This window comes from Centruroides sculpturatus, unplaced genomic scaffold, assembly GCF_000671375.1.
Source record: "Centruroides sculpturatus isolate CEXI.00-Female unplaced genomic scaffold, Cexi_2.0 scaffold122, whole genome shotgun sequence".
In the NCBI taxonomy this organism is placed as follows: domain Eukaryota; kingdom Metazoa; phylum Arthropoda; class Arachnida; order Scorpiones; family Buthidae; genus Centruroides; species Centruroides sculpturatus.
The window spans coordinates 47,416-65,552 of NW_019384345.1; the positions used below are offsets into that span (position 1 = coordinate 47,416).

Below are 18,137 nucleotides of genomic sequence, written 5' to 3' on the forward strand. Positions count from 1 at the left end.
ATATATATATATATATTTATTTATTTATTTACTAAAAATACAAATGACACAAATAAATAAATTTGAAATAATAATGTGGGTTTAGAATTAAATAGAATTTGTATATAGTCGCTGGACACTAAGCAGATGGGGAGAGCGACGGTAATACTGTCATGGCGAAAATTTTGGTTTGCAACAAATTTCAGGCCGCAATCTTTTAATAAACTCATTTTTATTTACAATGTTTATCTTACGAAAAAAAAAATGGTTTCTGTAAGTTACACAAAATTATAACTTCTGTACAGGATAGTAGCCTAAACTCGATTTAAAATCAGACATAATTTTACAGCGCTTATGGAAACCGTTTAATTTACAAGCGTTTACGGTTTACTTTATAAGCCCGCCTCGGATTTTATTAAACTACGAACTTCCGAAATCCCTATAGTTTGTATTTTCAAACCCGAGGCAGCAATTCCGTGGGCGCTGGGCGACACGACGGCCACCCACCGAATGCCTTCGATATGCTGTTGGTGTAATCGTTACAAAAAATTTAATTTGCATAAATTTGAGCTTATCTTAGTCTGAAACACATTTGGAATGAAAATTATTCGTTCGGATTCAATTTTATCCTCAGAAGTGATAAAAGCATGGGATAGGACACCGCCAACTTTGACCTATCCACCCGCAAGTTTCGCCTGCACCTCACTGATAACGACAACAGCTTTTAAGTTTAAAGTTTCAGCTCTCTAGACTCAGTGGTGTTAGAAGGAAAAATCATCAGACAGTACCGAATATGCAATATAAATATTTAATACACTAGAAACTGGATTGGACTGGATTGATAGAATGCAATATATTACTTGGTAATCTGTCAAAGAAATGCCTTCCAGAATAACTTTCTGTGGGAAACTGATGTCTATTTGGGTGTTAGACACGCGCGGATAACACAGAAAACTGTACATACCCGCGACCATTACCATTGTGTTCAGTGGTTTTATCCACTCGGTCACTTGTAAGCTAATATTATTGTTGTTTGGCTCTTTGTATAAGTTATCCATTTTTAGCTACAATAAAATAGGGAAACAGTGCATACGTTCACAAAGAAAATAGATATGAAATGCCAAATGGACACACCAGAAAAGCCTGACGTAAACAAAAATAGCTGCATTGTTCTGTTCACTAAACGGCGTAGGAGAACTCAATGAGTCACCTGTGGGTTTTACTGGTAAACATCACGATTGTGGCTGAAAAACTTCTTTGAAAATTTTGGAGTTTCAGTCGTATCCAAACAGTCGACCACTTCAAGAATTTCTCAACCTTTCATGGACACCCTCTACTTTACTGTTAAGCTACGTAATTATAATAGGACAAGCAAACAAGACTCTTATTGGGCTGCAATTAGAAAATTCCGTCTGTTTTTTCCTTATCTCGAGAACGAAGTTAGATAAATGAAAGACGAGACCAGATACGGAAACTTTAGAGACAGCAGGAGACCACGACTATGTACTAACTATATACGAACTTCCGATGCAAACCGCAAGTCACGTTATTTCAAATGAAAAATTTTTTCCTTAAAGCAGTCAGATAGATGACCAGCACGATTCTATTGTTAAAGGTAAAGTATGACGTACAGGGGCAAGCCACTACTGATTTGGGGTGAAGAGCATATATTTTAAATTAAATAAATGAAAAATTGGCATTGTAACGATGTGATAATAAGGATTTTTAGATTGTTTGTTATTTATAACATTACATATATGATAAGTGTTATTAAGTTAGTAAAATTGACTGACATTGTCAATTTTTAATAGAATTTTTTCCCCATCGATCCCTGACAATGTAATATCGAGTGCTTTGAGATGACCTGATTTAAAGTGTATTTAGCATAGAATGTGATGGGAAGAAGGACAAAAAGCGATATTCGAGATTGGTACGAATATGCATAAGTGATGCTGTGCAGGCGATTTATCTTCGACAGCGGCCATACCACACTGAAAATACCGGTTCTCGTCCGATCACCGAAGTTAAGGCGCGTCAAAAAAAAACAAACAAACAAAAATCAAAAAAAAGAAACAAGGCGCGTCGGGCCCGCTCAGTACTTAGGACAGATACCCGGTACTGCGAATACCGGGTGCTGCTGTCAGTATTGTTTTTCTTTCATTTTTCGACCTAACTCTTTTTCTTTCGTCTAATAAAACTGATCACTTTGCGCAGTAATTTTTCTTTAATACATTATGTCAAGCAAACATTTCTTTTCTATAACCTTTAGCTTCCTGTACATTGCTTTAAAAATTCTCGGTAAACATACCTTGTATCAATTAAAAAGGCACACTGGGCGTTTAAATGCGTTTATTACGTGTAAAAGAACATACTTCAGCTGTCATCAAAATCAAGCAATAGCCTTTTATATATATATATATATATTTATTTATTTATTTACTAAAAATACAAATGACACAAATAAATAAATTTGAAATAATAATGTGGGTTTAGAATTAAATAGAATTTGTATATAGTCGCTGGACACTAAGCAGATGGGGAGAGCGACGGTAATACTGTCATGGCGAAAATTTTGGTTTGCAACAAATTTCAGGCCGCAATCTTTTAATAAACTCATTTTTATTTACAATGTTTATCTTACGAAAAAAAAAATGGTTTCTGTAAGTTACACAAAATTATAACTTCTGTACAGGATAGTAGCCTAAACTCGATTTAAAATCAGACATAATTTTACAGCGCTTATGGAAACCGTTTAATTTACAAGCGTTTACGGTTTACTTTATAAGCCCGCCTCGGATTTTATTAAACTACGAACTTCCGAAATCCCTATAGTTTGTATTTTCAAACCCGAGGCAGCAATTCCGTGGGCGCTGGGCGACACGACGGCCACCCACCGAATGCCTTCGATATGCTGTTGGTGTAATCGTTACAAAAAATTTAATTTGCATAAATTTGAGCTTATCTTAGTCTGAAACACATTTGGAATGAAAATTATTCGTTCGGATTCAATTTTATCCTCAGAAGTGATAAAAGCATGGGATAGGACACCGCCAACTTTGACCTATCCACCCGCAAGTTTCGCCTGCACCTCACTGATAACGACAACAGCTTTTAAGTTTAAAGTTTCAGCTCTCTAGACTCAGTGGTGTTCTTTCTCTAGGAGCATCTGCACCTAGTGAAAGAATACCACAGCCAAATAAATAAGAAAAAGAAAAAAATACAACTTCTATGGCGATCTCGAGAATGTTTTCTCCATCCGAATACAAGAAGAATTTTTTTACCATTTTCTGCGTTATAAATGCTTAAACGTGATACAGGAAAGCTACTGTTGTTTAATGCATTTCCTGTGAGCACAACGTCATATTACCGCGAAAAGCTTAAAAAATCAAAAACTAAACTCCTGAAGGGCGGGCCACCTTTAGGCAGGGGGCCCGTTGCCCGGCTCTAACGGCGGCATCCGAACAAAGCCAAACGTTTCCATTGCTTCGAATGTAAAAGTGGACGATATGCACACATTAGCAGATGCAGTGCCAGCAATTCAAAGGTTTGTTTGTTTAGTTATGGCAACGAAACACTTGGGCGATCTGCATACGGGATGCCTTTCAGGAGATATTTTAAGGGAAACTGGGCCCTATTTAGGCGTTACAGACGTGGAGAAAACCCGGAAAACGCGTGACCAGCCCGTCCGAGCGAGGGGCGCGAACACACGACCGAACTCCCAGTGTTCAGGGTAAGAAGACCGCTTGGCCACTGGTGGTCCTTCGGGAGTTTCTCCTATCGCCTGACGTATGGTTAATGGTTAATTCGAGGAGTTAAATTTAGTCGCATTATATCTTGATTTATTACCGTAATAACCGGTTGAAAACAGTTTGGAACAATTTATAAGGTAATAATTGTATGTGACTTAGAAATAATTTAATGCCAAATCAAACCAAAGACTTTATTACCGAGACAATTCTTTATAATTACACTTATATCATTCAACAAACTATCTTAAAACGAAAATTTACAAATTCTAAAACAGAATCAGGACCAAAGTATTGCAAAAAATGTCTTCTTCTATGACTTTAATTGAATAAAATTATTCAGCAACTGTTTCAGTTCTCCAAATGCATTTTTATCACAAAACTTCACCATCCTGGAAGCGACAAACAATACTTAACGACATTTATTCACATCCTATTAATAATTGCACTTGCGGTTTCGTAAAGCGTTTAGTTTAACGCGATTTTTATCCGGAAACTTTCGTTCTTCGCAAAGAATTTTGCAAAGACTTCTTCTGTTTCGTATATCAAAACTTCGTTTTTCACGTTCAACGGACTTTCGTTGAATTTAGACGTCACAAACAATGAACACGATTTGAGAAAATTAAATACGAGTAAAAACACAATTCAGGAGAGTCCAAGTTCCGGGGATGACAGAAATTGGGAGTCAAATTTGAGCACAGACAGAAGCCGGAAGAGTCAAAATTCCAAAATAGACAGGATTCTCAAGTCAAATTCGGGGTAGACGTAATTAGGGAAAGTCCAAATTCGAGTTCAGACACGATTCAGAAGTCAAATTCGGGGATGTCGTAATTCGGGAGAGTCCAGATCCGTGAGGCAGACATAAATCGAGAGTCCAAGTTTGTGTAGACGAATTTGGGAAAATGATAATTCACTACAAGGCAATAATGAGGAGACACAGCCGGGACAAAGTCAAAATTGGGAAGTCATAATCATTGGAAATTGGTATTGACGCAATCGGGATGTCAAAATCAAGAGAAGTCGTCGATGATTTTCAGTAAAAACCATATCTAAGAGTGAATGAAAAACCAATATTTTAATTTTTACTTATAAATTGAAAATTATTTTTGCAATTTTAAAACTTTACTTTTTAGGAGCTTTTTAGATTTTATTGATTAATTTTTAAACTTTATAATTTCTTTTTGTTATTTTTTGAATATTTTTAAATGTACAACAAACGACGAAAACAAAGAAATTAAATGAAAACAAAATTAAGAATATTATTTTCTTCTAAAATGGAAATAAAGTTACGTGCCAAATGATATTGCTTACCGCAATTAATTGCATACTGCCACGTGTCATGTATGTATCAAATATGTCATTGTCAATTCGATTATTTTAGGATGTCCCCGTCCTCGTAATCACGTAAGATTACTGGAGAATTTAATTTCTACATTCATTTATACTATTTCTTTCGCTGTGTCAAGAGACCAGCAACTTACACCCCACGATGTATTCTTGTGAATACTTGGACAGGAATATACAGGCTATATATGCCCGATACCCTAAAAACATGGGTTTTCTGTAGGTACGATCTCAATCGCATCAAAATATAACCACGCTAATACCGTACATAAGTAGAGGAGAAGGTGGTATTATGGAACCCCAATTACATTTTAGTGAATTGTAAACAAGGTATCATAACTACACCCACATTTTTTGTGCGAAAAGGACTGGTAACTAGTAAACTAAATGTTCCTAATTTGATTTTTCGCTAGTGTAACTATAAGTATGGTTTTTGAAGGGTTTTGTACAAAAAGTCCGAAAGTAGGCTTAGAGAAAATCGGGTGGTAATATGGAACCTTACTGTATATTTTCAAAAAAATGCTTTAATGTAGCCAAAAACAAATAGGAAAGGACAAAAAATGTTAAATAATTACAAAATTATTTACTCCAATGTATTTTATCGCAAAAATGCTTTTATAATAGAAAAATATGACCTCCATCAACAATATATATTCCAGCAGCTCTTTTTCGATATTTTCAGACTTTCTACCTAGTGTCTTTTTCCCAAATTGCTCCGGACGAATGTCTGATTGCAAAGAGAGAGTTCGGAGGAGTTGAGTTCCATATTACTGTAAAAGCACCAAAGGGGTCCGTATTTCACGCATCGCCATCTCGAATTAACTTATGTCTGTCGAGACCAAAATTTAAAAAACGTGAACATCACACAGATTAATATGTACCCCTAAGTCTCTGGAACGGAATACATGCACCAGTGAACCTACAACTACACGATTTATATTTTAAAAATAATTAAATTCACTTAGCATTCAAAACTTGTGAATTTTGAAAGAAACAAATTTGCTGATTAAATACGGACAACCGTTTAACTGAAGTAAAACGGGTTTTCCCCTTGCTATGGATGTCTGCCTAGTTCAGTTCGGCCACATTCCGCTACAGTTCGCCTTTATTATCAGTTCGAAATGGGGTGGTTCCATAATACCCGCAGTGTTCCATAATACCACCTTCTCCTCTATTGTCCGGCCATTAAAAATTAATTCCGAGTTTTTATGAAATAGTGGTCAGAAATTGTGTTAATTTATAAACCGAGACCGTAAAATCTCCCAAGTGTTTGGTGTAGAATACAATAAACACTTACCCAAAGCCAACTCGGCCCAAATCCAGCAAATAATTTATGGCAAATAACAGAGCGGGATCTTATTGTAGATGGACGGATGGAAGCCAAGAGATCCTTACTCGAATCGAACGTACTCGCATTCTCCACTTTTTGCCATTTTACACACCTTCTGCACGGATCTAAATGTAGAAAAAGAAGTATAATTATTCATCGAAAACGTATAACTCGATTTGAATTCCATTAAAACATATTGCGGCGCTATATCGATCGGCTGTAAGTGTTGGCCTACAAAGAACGAAAGTTAGATTATGAAATTTTCTACTAATTCATTGGTTCGGTGACGTTTTGAATTCAATTTTTCATTTCTATCTTATCAGTAATGACGGACTGGCTTGTGTTTAGATCTTAATACTATAAAAATTGTTGGTGTAATCGATACTTGGGTTTAGCGCCAAACTCGATTTATTGCCAATTTCAGAGGCTAAATCGAACTTTGTTGGAATCTTACCTCTTAACGGGTTTCCACATGCTCCTAAAGAACGACCCGACTTTCTTCAATGTATTTCTAGCCCTGTAATGGTCAGGATTATCTTGCACGCAGTCTTCGTGCTCTGCCGGGTCTTCGTCTGTTTTGGTGCTTCGTGGAGGAACCGCGCTCTCCCTATTGTTCACTCCTTCATCCTCCACATCTTCGACCAATCTCTCACTAAACAAGGAAAGAAATACGATAAATATATAATTTTCAAATTGAATTACGATGATTATTTATAAATGGTAACACTTGGAAAACATTTTCTTTAATTTCCCACGAAGGTAAGAAAGTATTAAACTTATTACTATTTATTAGAAATTAAGACAACGATTCCTCGTATTTCTCAGAATAATTTCCTCGTTAAACAGCTCATACATACAATATACACAAGTTTATTATATACAAACAGTAATGTAATTTACCTGTTAAAACGTTGGCAGGCCGTCTGACAGATTGGTCGAACCTTCATCACAGCTTGTCTATAAGCGGGCTTGATGTTATTTTCAAACACGCCCAAACCTTCGAAAGCACCGGTCGAGGGTTCGAACTGCTTCGAGAGGCCTTTCTTCATCTTGCTGCCTCGAAATTTAAAATCATCCAAATTGTGTGGACTGACGAATCTTCGCACGTCCACATCCAATCCCTCCCTAAATATGCAAAGAGAAAATTTACAACACAATAACTATTTAATTCTACTCTCAAACTAGGTTAGATTCTCGTGCTTTTAAGTTTATTCGACAGAGGAGAAGGGCCTTTTATAAATCGACTAGTCTAAATACTTTTCTGTTATTTTAAAAAAGACATATCAAATATATTTATTAAGCGAAGTTCGGTTTAAAATTTTAGTAAATTTCGTCATATTAACGACCCTTCAGTACTAGAGTTAGACCTAATCCGTGATATAAAAGAGGCCCAATTACTCGTTTAAACAACATTAAATTGAAAAGCCCTAAATTATCTTCTTAACACCAGGCCCGGAACTGTGCCTTATAAAGTCCTCTATTTCAGCCCTCTATTGCGGTCAGCAATACAGGAAGACAATATAAAGTCGCAATCTTTACATTTAATTTAATTAGGCCTAATTATATATTGTAGATGGAAGTTTTCCTTTAAAGCCTTTAATTGCTAAAACCAATTTCTTATCCGAATAAATAGCAATGAAATGTCTCTTACCCCGGAGGATGGGGCAGGGGTCGATAGTCTCTACCATTAAAAAACATCTTCGAATCGCTTTCCAAATCGCACTCTTCCTATTAACAAGAGCAAAACTACGCAACAACAACAACTTCAATTGTTGAATTCGTTTGTTACGCGTTAAACCAAAAAAAGCGGAAATTTAATGAACAATTTTGGATTTTTTAAATTATAATTTCAGAATCTGACGCGTCTATAATAAAGATTAAAAAGCCACGTCACACCGGTGTGGGTATAGGGGTTCGAAAAATGCACGTGGTGGTGCTGACGTAATGGCGGAACGAAATACAAACATATAAATATAAACATTTTGAGTTAACCAAGACCGTACATGGAAATATAAAACGAAATTAAAGCAAATACTCGGCGAAAATACAACAAGAACTTGATATTTATACCGTAATATCGGGAGAGATGAGTACTTAAAGGCCATTTCTAGAAATGATTCCATATAGGCCCACATAATTATAAAACAAAGCGTTCATTGTAAAGTGGATCTGATGAATCATACCCGCCGAATAACTATTTAGTCAACAACTTGAATATTAATTAAAGTGATGCTTAATGTCACCAGAAAAGTGGTGCTAAAATTCCGTTAGTTCCCTCCAAGTTTTTATATGCTTAATTTAATTCAAAATCAGCTGAACATTTGTGAAGTTGTGGCAAATCTTTCTCACCGGAAGTGTTTGAATTTATAACTATAACCATACGTTAATTTTGTTATTGCAAGCGAAGTCATGTGCACTCATTTTAAAGCAATAATCGCTTTGTCTAAGATACACTTCTCGTTAGCCCTGTTATTCCATTTGGAAAACGTGTTCATTTACTCCTATTTTTGATTAACGGAGCCAGAGCCAAACCCTTAACTACGTGGTCAAAACATAATTTTTCGCATATTTGTGTTGTATGGACAATAGATTCGGGAAGGTATTCAAACATTGTAATAGAGTTTCATTAGTTATTTCAACGTAATATTTGAATTTCGTATAAATCCCGATTATATTCGTTATTTGATGCTAAATCTGAATGCATAAATGATTCATAAGGTCGTCCTCGTCTTTAATATAGAAGTGTTGCGAAGGCAACCAAAAATGGCCCTTTGCTCTTCAAAAAGTACAGATTATTCCTTCATATATTATTGCTAAAAACAACAGTTCCTATGAACTGTGTTTCGGGATTATTTGTACGCGTATCCGTTTCTTCGTAATCAAATAAACGTTCTCGTTTTCTCCATCCGAATACAAGAATAATTTTTTTTTGCCATTTTCTGCGTTATAAATGCTTAAACGTGATACAGGAAAGCTACTGTTGTTTAATGCATTTCCTGTGAGCACAACGTCATATTACCGCGAAAAGCTTAAAAAATCAAAAACTAAACTCCTGAAGGACGAGCCACCTTTAGACAGGGGCCCCGTTGCAAGGCTCTAACGGCGGCACCGAACAAAACCAAACGTTTCCACTGCTTCGAATGTAAAAGTGGACGATATGCACACATTAGCAGATGCAGTGCCAGCAATTCAAAGGTTTGTTTGTTTGTTTAGTTATGGCAACGAAACACTTGGGCGATCTGCCTAGGGGATGCCTTCCGGGAGATATTTTAAGGGCAACTGGCCCCTATTTAGGCGTTACAGAGTGGAGAAAACCCGAAAAACTCCGCGTGACCAGTCCGTTCGAGCGAGGGGCGCGAACACGACCGAACTCCCAGTGTTCAGGGTAAGAAGACCGCTTGGCCACTGGTGGGCGTTCGGGAGTTTCTCCTATCGCCTGACGTAAAAATCAATGGTTAATTCGAGGAGTTAAATTTAGTCGCATTATACTGTATCTTGATTTATTACCGTAATAACCGGTTGAAAACAGTTTGGAACAATTTATAAGGTAATAATTGTATGTGACTTAGAAATAATTTAATGCCAAATCAAACCAAAGACTTTATTACCGAGACAATTCTTTATAATATCATTCAACAAACTATCTTAAAACGAAAATTTACAAATTCTAAAACAGAATCAGGACCAAAGTATTGCAAAAAATGTCTTCTTCTATGACTTTAATTGAATAAAATTATTCAGCAACTGTTTCAGTTCTCCAAATGCATTTTTATCACAAAACTTCACCATTCTGGAAGCGACAAACAATACTTAACGACATTTATTCACATCCTATTAATAATTGCACTTGCGGTTTCGTAAAGCGTTTAGTTTAACGCGATTTTTATCCGGAAACTTTCGTTCTTCGCAAAGAATTTTGCAAAGACCTCTTCTGTTTCGTATATCAAAACTTCGTTTTTCACGTTCAACGGACTTTCGTTGAATTTAGACGTCACAAACAATGAACACGATTTGAGAAAATTAAATACGAGTAAAAACACAATCCAGGAGAGTCCAAGTTCCGGGGATGAGTTCCAAGTTTCTTAGGAAAAGTATTTAAAAATAATATTAATCAGTCACATTTTTCTTAAATATAAAGAAAACTAATCTAATAGGAACATTTTAATTTGAATTGTGAAAATATGATCTGAGAAATAGCAACGTATCCAGTGTCTCATCACCAAGTCTGCTTCTCAATTTGTTGCACATATATGCAGCTGCTGAGAAAGCGCGTTAAGGTTCGATTATAGTTGGAGGAATCGTTAGTAAATACTTATAAGCCCACTCTAGGTTATAGCTGCGAGTAGAATTTGAAGGCTCATACAGGTTCATTTCTTTCTTAACAATATTGTAAATTAAATTAAACGCGTTAATTTTGTAAATTCGGTCTCTGTTTGAGTCTCTCGTCGTCCAGCAAACAACTAACCCCCATATGTAAAAAGGCTTTCTCGCGTCATCCTGATAGATCGCAGGCAAGGCGAAGATCGTAACCTTTTCACCTAAGGTCGACCCCCCTAAGCGAGAGGCGTCGGGTCTTTATTATCCACACTACCAAAACGAGATGGCTGACACATTAACAGGTAAAACGCACTAAACAGCGCTCACGACTGCGCCAGAAAATCGATTAGCGCCCGAGAAAATTCAAAAATACAAAAATGAAGTATATTATCAGGTAACCCAGTGAGAACTGCTTGCCTATCATTTTATCAATACAGGTAACCCCGTATAAGGCCAGGAACACACATGCGTAAAATTGTGTGGCAGAAAACTGAATCAGAAATCAGCTTTCAGTTCAGTTTCTGTTTTACGCTTTTATGCCAGAACACACATACGTAAAAATTCTGGCCGAATAGAAAACACCACTGCCACCAACAGTACTAATTTTATTAATTTTTTCCTCTCATATAGGCTATCTATCCCTTTGTACCTTCCATTTTTTCTACACTTCCTCTGCTATAATATAGAAAATTTAAATTAATAGACTCGTATTCCAAATTCAAATAAAGAACGTGTGATATAAATACTAGGCCTATATATCGATTCTACTAGACTTACCTGTTATTTGAAATTTAACACCTGTAGCCATCCATAAACGTTGTTTAAATACAGTGTCTTTATACATGACACTGATTTGGTCGAACGGATTCAATAAACTCCTCTATTTCATTTATTTTTCGTTTTTTCGAGACCATCACAATTGTAGGGTTAACCCTCATTGCCGCCATTGTTAGAATAAAAACCACGTGTCTACTTCGACGTCACAGGAAAGACTTCTCTTTATTGGAGGAATTTTGGCGTAAAAATTTTTCGGCGTAAAAAGTAGAGACATGCTCTACTCTATTTTCAGTTTTGTTTCAGCCAAAATTTCAGAAAAATTTTTACGTTTTCTGTTTTATGCTAGATTTTACGCCGAATTTTACGCATGTGTGTTCCTGGCCTAANACATACATTTTGCAAAAGGTAAAGCATGGATCTGAAGATAATGCAGAAAAATGCTCAGAGGATAAGGATAACTTCTCGTTTTCTTTTTGGCAAGTTATCCTCGGTTAATAGTGCTTTTAGTGATAACGAAGAAAACATTATTTAATTTATATTAATATGTATCACTTAAATATCTTTATTAAAATTTTCTTATCTTAATTATGAAAATATAATAGCATGTTTTTTAATTTTTGGAACCTAACCCTGCTTTTCGTACTAGTTCTTTGTTTCGCATAACACGGCAATTTTTTGGAACGTAACTACCGTGTTACACGGGGGTTACCTGTAGTTCAAAATACAAGAAGTTTTATTCCAAGCAAGCATCGCAAGCCCGCTAGGTTAATTAGTGCTGCTTGCTTGGTATAAAACTTCTTGTATTTTATATTAAACTGATAGACAAGCAATTCTGTTAAGAGCACTGGCACTGAACGTTTAGCTTCATGCAGTCTATTTTGCAACTTTTTTAAAATGATGTCAACCCCGAAAATCTCGGGATCAGGAAAACTTAATCCCGAAAATTTCGGGACTAAAAAGTGGTCGGGATCCCGGGATCAAATCCTCTAGTCGTGTAGAAAAATAGCCTACTTAAGTCCGAATCAGGAGCGGATGCCATAATTAATCCCATATTAATTAAGATCGGAACATTGTTTATTTTTATTCTTCAACCATGATATTATGTAGCAGATTCGTCTGTAAAAGATATGACTATAATCGGCCCTAAAGCCTGTATTGAGCCGATCCTTATGTTAATGGATCAATGTGTTGTCAGTTTTTCAAAGATGCATTTTGAGGGTCCTGCCCGAAAGTAGCTATACTCTTTTTGTGTGTGCTTGCTTCCGAATAGAGTACCACATTTTTTGTGACTGAGCCTCAAACTTAATAACAAGTATATACGGATATTGACATTCATTAAATGCAAATTGTATTTTTGTTTTTAAAATATTGGTATTAGTTATTTAATTAATACAGATTAAAATTCAAAGTTTAAATTACGTAATCGAAGAATCGATGACTGAAAGAAGCCAAAGCGCGTGAGACAGTTCGAATTAGAGAATATCTTCATTCGGTTAGTAACGAATACAATAGAAGCGTTCATCATGAGTGAAATATCCGAAGAGAAGGAAAAAAAAGATTTTTGTAAAGAAGAGCTCGTTGATCTTCCCAAAATTAAGCAAATGAAGTCAGATGGAAGTGAAAAGGGAGCCTGCATTTGTATAAAACCAATAAAGGGCCAGAAAAAAAATCGTCGAAGGAAAAAAAGTCAAATGAAGCCGAAACGCTCCCGCACTGCAAGCCCGAGGAAACGGGTATCGAAGAGGAAGAAATCCGTGAGGAAAAAAAGGAAGATTTGCTAAATCCGGTAGTTAAATGGGAATTCGTTGCCACGAGAAAGGCCCAATTGCTGATTTCTTGCAAATCAGCAACCCAACGGCTCTTTTCAGAGCCATTTTTTCTTGGCAACGAGTAGTTTAATCGTATCGTTTGAAATATAATTTAATTAATATACGTAAACGTCAAAAGTTGAAAAATTTAATTAATATAAATTTTAAATTTCGAATGAAATGTTCTGGAAATATTATTTTAAAATGTTCGATTTCTTGTTCTATTTACTTTTTATATAATTTTTGATAAAAAGATTTTAAAATCAATACGAAGAACATTGTTTTTAAATGTTAAATATTTGTTATTTTTAACGTTTTCTGTTGCCGAAAATATTAGATCATCAATTTGAAATGCTATTTCTTTCAACTCCATCCTTCCATTGAAAATAGCGAATACGATTTGAAATCAACTAACTTCATAAAAAATTTTTAATTTATATCTAGAATTTATTTTTTTAAACTGCAATTTAGCGTAATTTGCGGTTTAAAAATATAAATATAAAGACACAATACGGTTTCGAAATATGGAATTAAATCTAGAATATAAAATATTTGAAATAATTTACTTTTTGAAAACTAACTTTAATTGTGTAAGAGAAATATGTTAAAGACAAAATATTTAAGGTTCCGTTTGTTAGATGCTGTTTTAAAGGTACCAAAAATAATCTATATCTATATTTATATTATATATATATGTTACCGTGAAAGACCGAAATTAGAGAATGTCGATAGTCTCCGGTGAATGTCGACACAAACAAAATACGTCGGTGAAAGACCGAATATTTGGTTATATTATTATACATTTGAACAATCGCCGGTGTATGTCGACAAGCACAGATAACTATTGGTGGAGGTCGAAACGACACCCGAGAAGCCGATGTCGACAGAAAGGCCTGTCGCCAAATCCTTTATTCTGTTGCAACTGAAATCACGTGGTATCTATTTGTTATACTCTGGAACACTGCTGTTTGTCAGTCTTATGCAAGGTTTGCTGATGCGTTCAATGTTTTCTTAAATTTTATTTTTTTATCCAATACCCTAATTCATATTGAATGGATACTGCAGTGAACCAAGAACTTTTTTTTTAAACGTTACGTGCATTAATTGCAAGTAAATGAGAAGACAATTGTTTTTATTTTTCTCAAGAAAAGTACTCTAAAATACTTTCTGAAGTGATTTCTGCTAAAACTAAGTGCAGCACACCTTTGGATTACAGACGATTAAAACGTTTTGACGTTTTAAAAATTAGTGATGAAGAGAAATTAATTGTACTATTAAAACCAGGAGAAACGGATATACAGTAATTTGTAAAGAAAAGTTACTTTCCATAGAGGCGATTTTTTCTTAAGAAATATCGCCGAGAGAAGCAACTGCAGATAATTTGAAAAGTGGAGGGCAAGATTATACACGCTGTCATTGCAAAAAGAAGTGTTCCGCGAATAAATGCAGTTGTAAAAGCATTTTTGAATTTCACTTTGAATTTCACTCTTGTGAAATTCAAAGTGTCATAACAGTTTAAATTGTTGCAATAAATAAGATTGTATAACGTTAATCACATAATTTATGTGTAAGTTTACTATTGTGTATTATTTTTCTTTTCTGATTTAGAATGTGCTGTTTGTTTTAGGTTTAACAGTTTATTTACATGTGCTGTTACTTAAGTTTTCTCCTATTTTGACATATTAAAAAATTGCATTTTTGACTTAACGTAATAAAAATATTTTTATTCAACATTCACTATCAGCGCATGTTGAATGTCGACATTTGCCGGTGTAAGTGAGAAATAATGATATTTAGCAAATATTTCGTACATATACGAAACGACTGTATGAATGCTGACATTCACCGGAGAATCTCGACATTTGCCAGATATCGGTTTTTCACAGTAACATATACATTGGGAAGTAAAAAAAAGTCGGACTCGGCGGATTTTTTGACGACTCCGACTAAAACACTAAAACTCTACGACTTCGACTCCACAGTCCTGGTTATTACAATTGTACGTCACTGATCCATATTTGGAACATTTTTGAATTTAAATTTTATAAACTATTCCTTTATAAGTTCGTTCCTGATCGCGGAGAACGTTAGAAAATTAAAAATTTTTGCTGGAACTTTTTATTTTTACATTTATTACAGTTAAGAAATTTTATTATTAAAAGCTTATCGAAAAAGTCCCATTGATTTACGTAGGGAATTAAAACTGTATAGGCTCATTACATCAACGAAAGTATGCATTACAAAAATCGAGTGGATAAAATCATTGAAAAATAGTAGTTCGTCTGTATTTTATGAACATCTAGCATGGGCTTAAACTATGTATTTCGAATAAAAAATTGAGAAAATTACTTTTTGGAAAACTGTCTGCGTGCCTTGGATTTATTCTTAATTGCGAAGAGCAAAAACTGAAATTTATCCTCCGCTGAGATACTTTTATTTTCAAGAATCCTTTAAACTAACTCAAAAACTTCAACCACTCTCTGGGGTTACCATCAAACATCAGTAATTCTAACTTTGTCAAGCGATACTGTGATTTCGGACCTGCCGATGACTCCTCCGTGGAACCTCTGACACTTCCACTGTCTACGTCCTTGGTTAGCATCTTCACCTGGTTTCCATCAGCATATATCTTCTTTCGTAGTCGGCAACAGAATCGACATCGGACGAAATATCGTTCTCATTCTGAGCAATCTCTCCCATTACCAGTGGATCCAACACTACCAGTTTGTCGTGATAGTAGACGAGACGACCTCACAAAAGATCTACCACGGTTTTATCAATCTTAGCCGTAAGTTCACCCAACGTTATGGTCAAGCTTATTCGAACCCCTCTTCGCTGTATCTAAATTTCCGTAACTTATATCAGTAAGTATCCTGTCGGCTGTAACATCACGTTACGAGGTTCTTGAAGGAAACCAGACATGGCGTAAACATAAGGTTTCTTTACCTTTAAAATATACAATCAGATAACAGCACAGTACAAGTTGGCAGAGACATTCCGCCATTAAAATAATGTGAAAACCCAGCTGAAAAAAAAAACGTGAATCCCCATATTCACCGCTAGGGGCGCCCTAACAGTTTCATTAAAAAAAGCGCTAACAATATAATTTCAACAATTGTAAAATCCGTTTGTTGATTAGAAACGATTGTTTTCGGATGCGATTTTTTCGAAAGCGAGATAATTTTGCGAAAATGAATGCTGAAAGTAAGTTAAACTATCTGATTATGTGTGTAATTACACTGATTAGTTTACAGCGTGTCCATAATGCGATAATAAACAATGTTAGTGTTATATTTAAATAAAAGCATAAAACATGAATGAAATTACGATAAAGTGTATCATGATGAGCATCGCTGCTACATTATTTGCTTTCAATTTAATGTTTAATATCATTAATAACATTTGGATTATAACTCAAATCCTTAATTGGCTTAAAGAGAGATGACGGGATATGTTTTACTTTTCATTGGTGGAGATGTATTAAATAAACAAATATGGAAATAATCACAATACCAATAGATTTTCATTTGCAGTTTTTACCTGAAATGCAAATGATTATTATTAAAAATAAGTAACAATTATATAAAAGTAACGCGTTTTGTTAAAATAAGATTAATTAAGATTGAAAATGTATGGCGGCAATTTCGACAAGATAGTGGATGCATACAGCTAAGGAAATAAAGATGTTGCATGAGTTATTCGTATTTTACAGAATTAATAACAAACAATAATTAAAATATGTTAATGATTCATTTATTTAATTAATATTTAGAAACTGTTAAATATTCTTAAATAACCAATGCTTAGATACAAATAATAACAACGTAGACCTTGAAATGAAGAGATGATAAGCAAAAATTTTTATTTTTGATATTTAAGTTTACTTTTCTATTCACGACATACTAAATATTGAACAGATTTTATGCGAATTACAAAAGGTTTTTTTTGCTGATTGTATTTAATATGCTTTTAATGGGTTCGATTTCTGATATGCTCACATACGAGATATGTGAGAGATAATTGGAGCCATCTCACTTATGGTTCCCACCTCTGAGGTGATACCCATTGTGAGTCATACGGGTATCTCTCGGTACGCAATAAATAAATATTTAATTATTTATTAATACGATTCATAATTACTGTAATACCGTTACTTATAATACCAAACAATACCATAAACTTAATACAGTTTAGCAGTTACGAAGGAGTTGATCACGACTTGCAACTTCGTTACTTACAATTTATTGTTTCATTAACACAAATAAGTGTATTATTATAAAACAAATAAATAATCGGAAATATTTCTTTACAGGTTTTCAGTGCGTTTATAATGAAAGTTATTCGTCATTTGGATATGATAATTATGTTGTGTATGCTTATCAGGTGAGTGTATCTGGAAATTCTAATTTATGTTTTAGATAAAGTATAGTAAATAATATTTAAATAAAATGTAAACTCAAATTTCTTACCAAGGAAGTCAAAAATGAAGCTATAATGAACCTTTGACAAGCATTCTAAGTTTACCTTTTGTATCAATTTGGTGTTAATTTTGCTTTAGTTTATAAAAGCTAATATTAGGACTTTTTAATATATAAAAATTTAACAGTCGAGAATTTCTAAACATATATCGGACTAGCAACCTGCGGCTCGCGAGCCACATGCGGCTCTTTGGATGTGAAGCTGCGGCTCTTTAGTTCCATACGCAAATATTATTTATTTTATCAAAAAAAATTAAAAATCGTTCTGAATCGATTAACGAGGATTCGGCACCGATTCTATCTCTCAGCCACTTGTACTCGCTTTTCATCGCACCCCTCCCCCGTGACACGCGTCGTC

At 34.7% G+C, this 18,137-nt stretch overlaps 2 protein-coding genes across 2 annotated transcripts in view; one reads left to right on the forward strand and one right to left on the reverse strand.

Moving 5' to 3' along the window:
* Window positions 1-4,017: 4,017 nt before the first annotated feature.
* LOC111635392 lies at window positions 4,018-8,146 on the reverse strand. The gene is made up of 5 exons (XM_023380348.1): window positions 8,051-8,146; window positions 7,300-7,524; window positions 6,854-7,051; window positions 6,367-6,524; window positions 4,018-4,774 (listed from the first exon to the last, which is right to left on the reverse strand). Exons 1-4 carry the CDS (start codon window positions 8,095-8,097, stop codon window positions 6,461-6,463), a joined length of 534 nt encoding a protein of 177 aa, XP_023236116.1. The 5' UTR covers window positions 8,098-8,146; the 3' UTR covers window positions 4,018-4,774; window positions 6,367-6,460.
* An 8,239-nt stretch (window positions 8,147-16,385) lies between these two features.
* The window catches only part of LOC111635347, a 6,653-nt gene continuing 4,901 nt past the window's right edge, over window positions 16,386-18,137 (forward strand). The window contains exons 1-2 of the mRNA XM_023380287.1: window positions 16,386-16,505; window positions 17,614-17,684. Of these exons, the coding sequence (XP_023236055.1) occupies window positions 16,457-16,505; window positions 17,614-17,684 (120 nt within the window). The 5' untranslated portion in view covers window positions 16,386-16,456. The remainder of the gene's footprint in view (window positions 16,506-17,613; window positions 17,685-18,137) is intronic.

Coding starts and splice junctions, on each gene's coding strand:
- LOC111635392 (XM_023380348.1), bottom strand. CDS start 8,097: ATGTTTTTTAATGGTAGAGACTATCGACCCCTGCCCCATCCTCCGGG. Junction 7,525..8,050: donor CCCCTGCCCCATCCTCCGGG/GTAAGAGACATT, acceptor TTGCATATTTAG/GGAGGGATTGGATGTGGACG. Junction 6,525..6,853: donor ATGTGGAAACCCGTTAAGAG/GTAAGATTCCAA, acceptor TTCTACATTTAG/ATCCGTGCAGAAGGTGTGTA.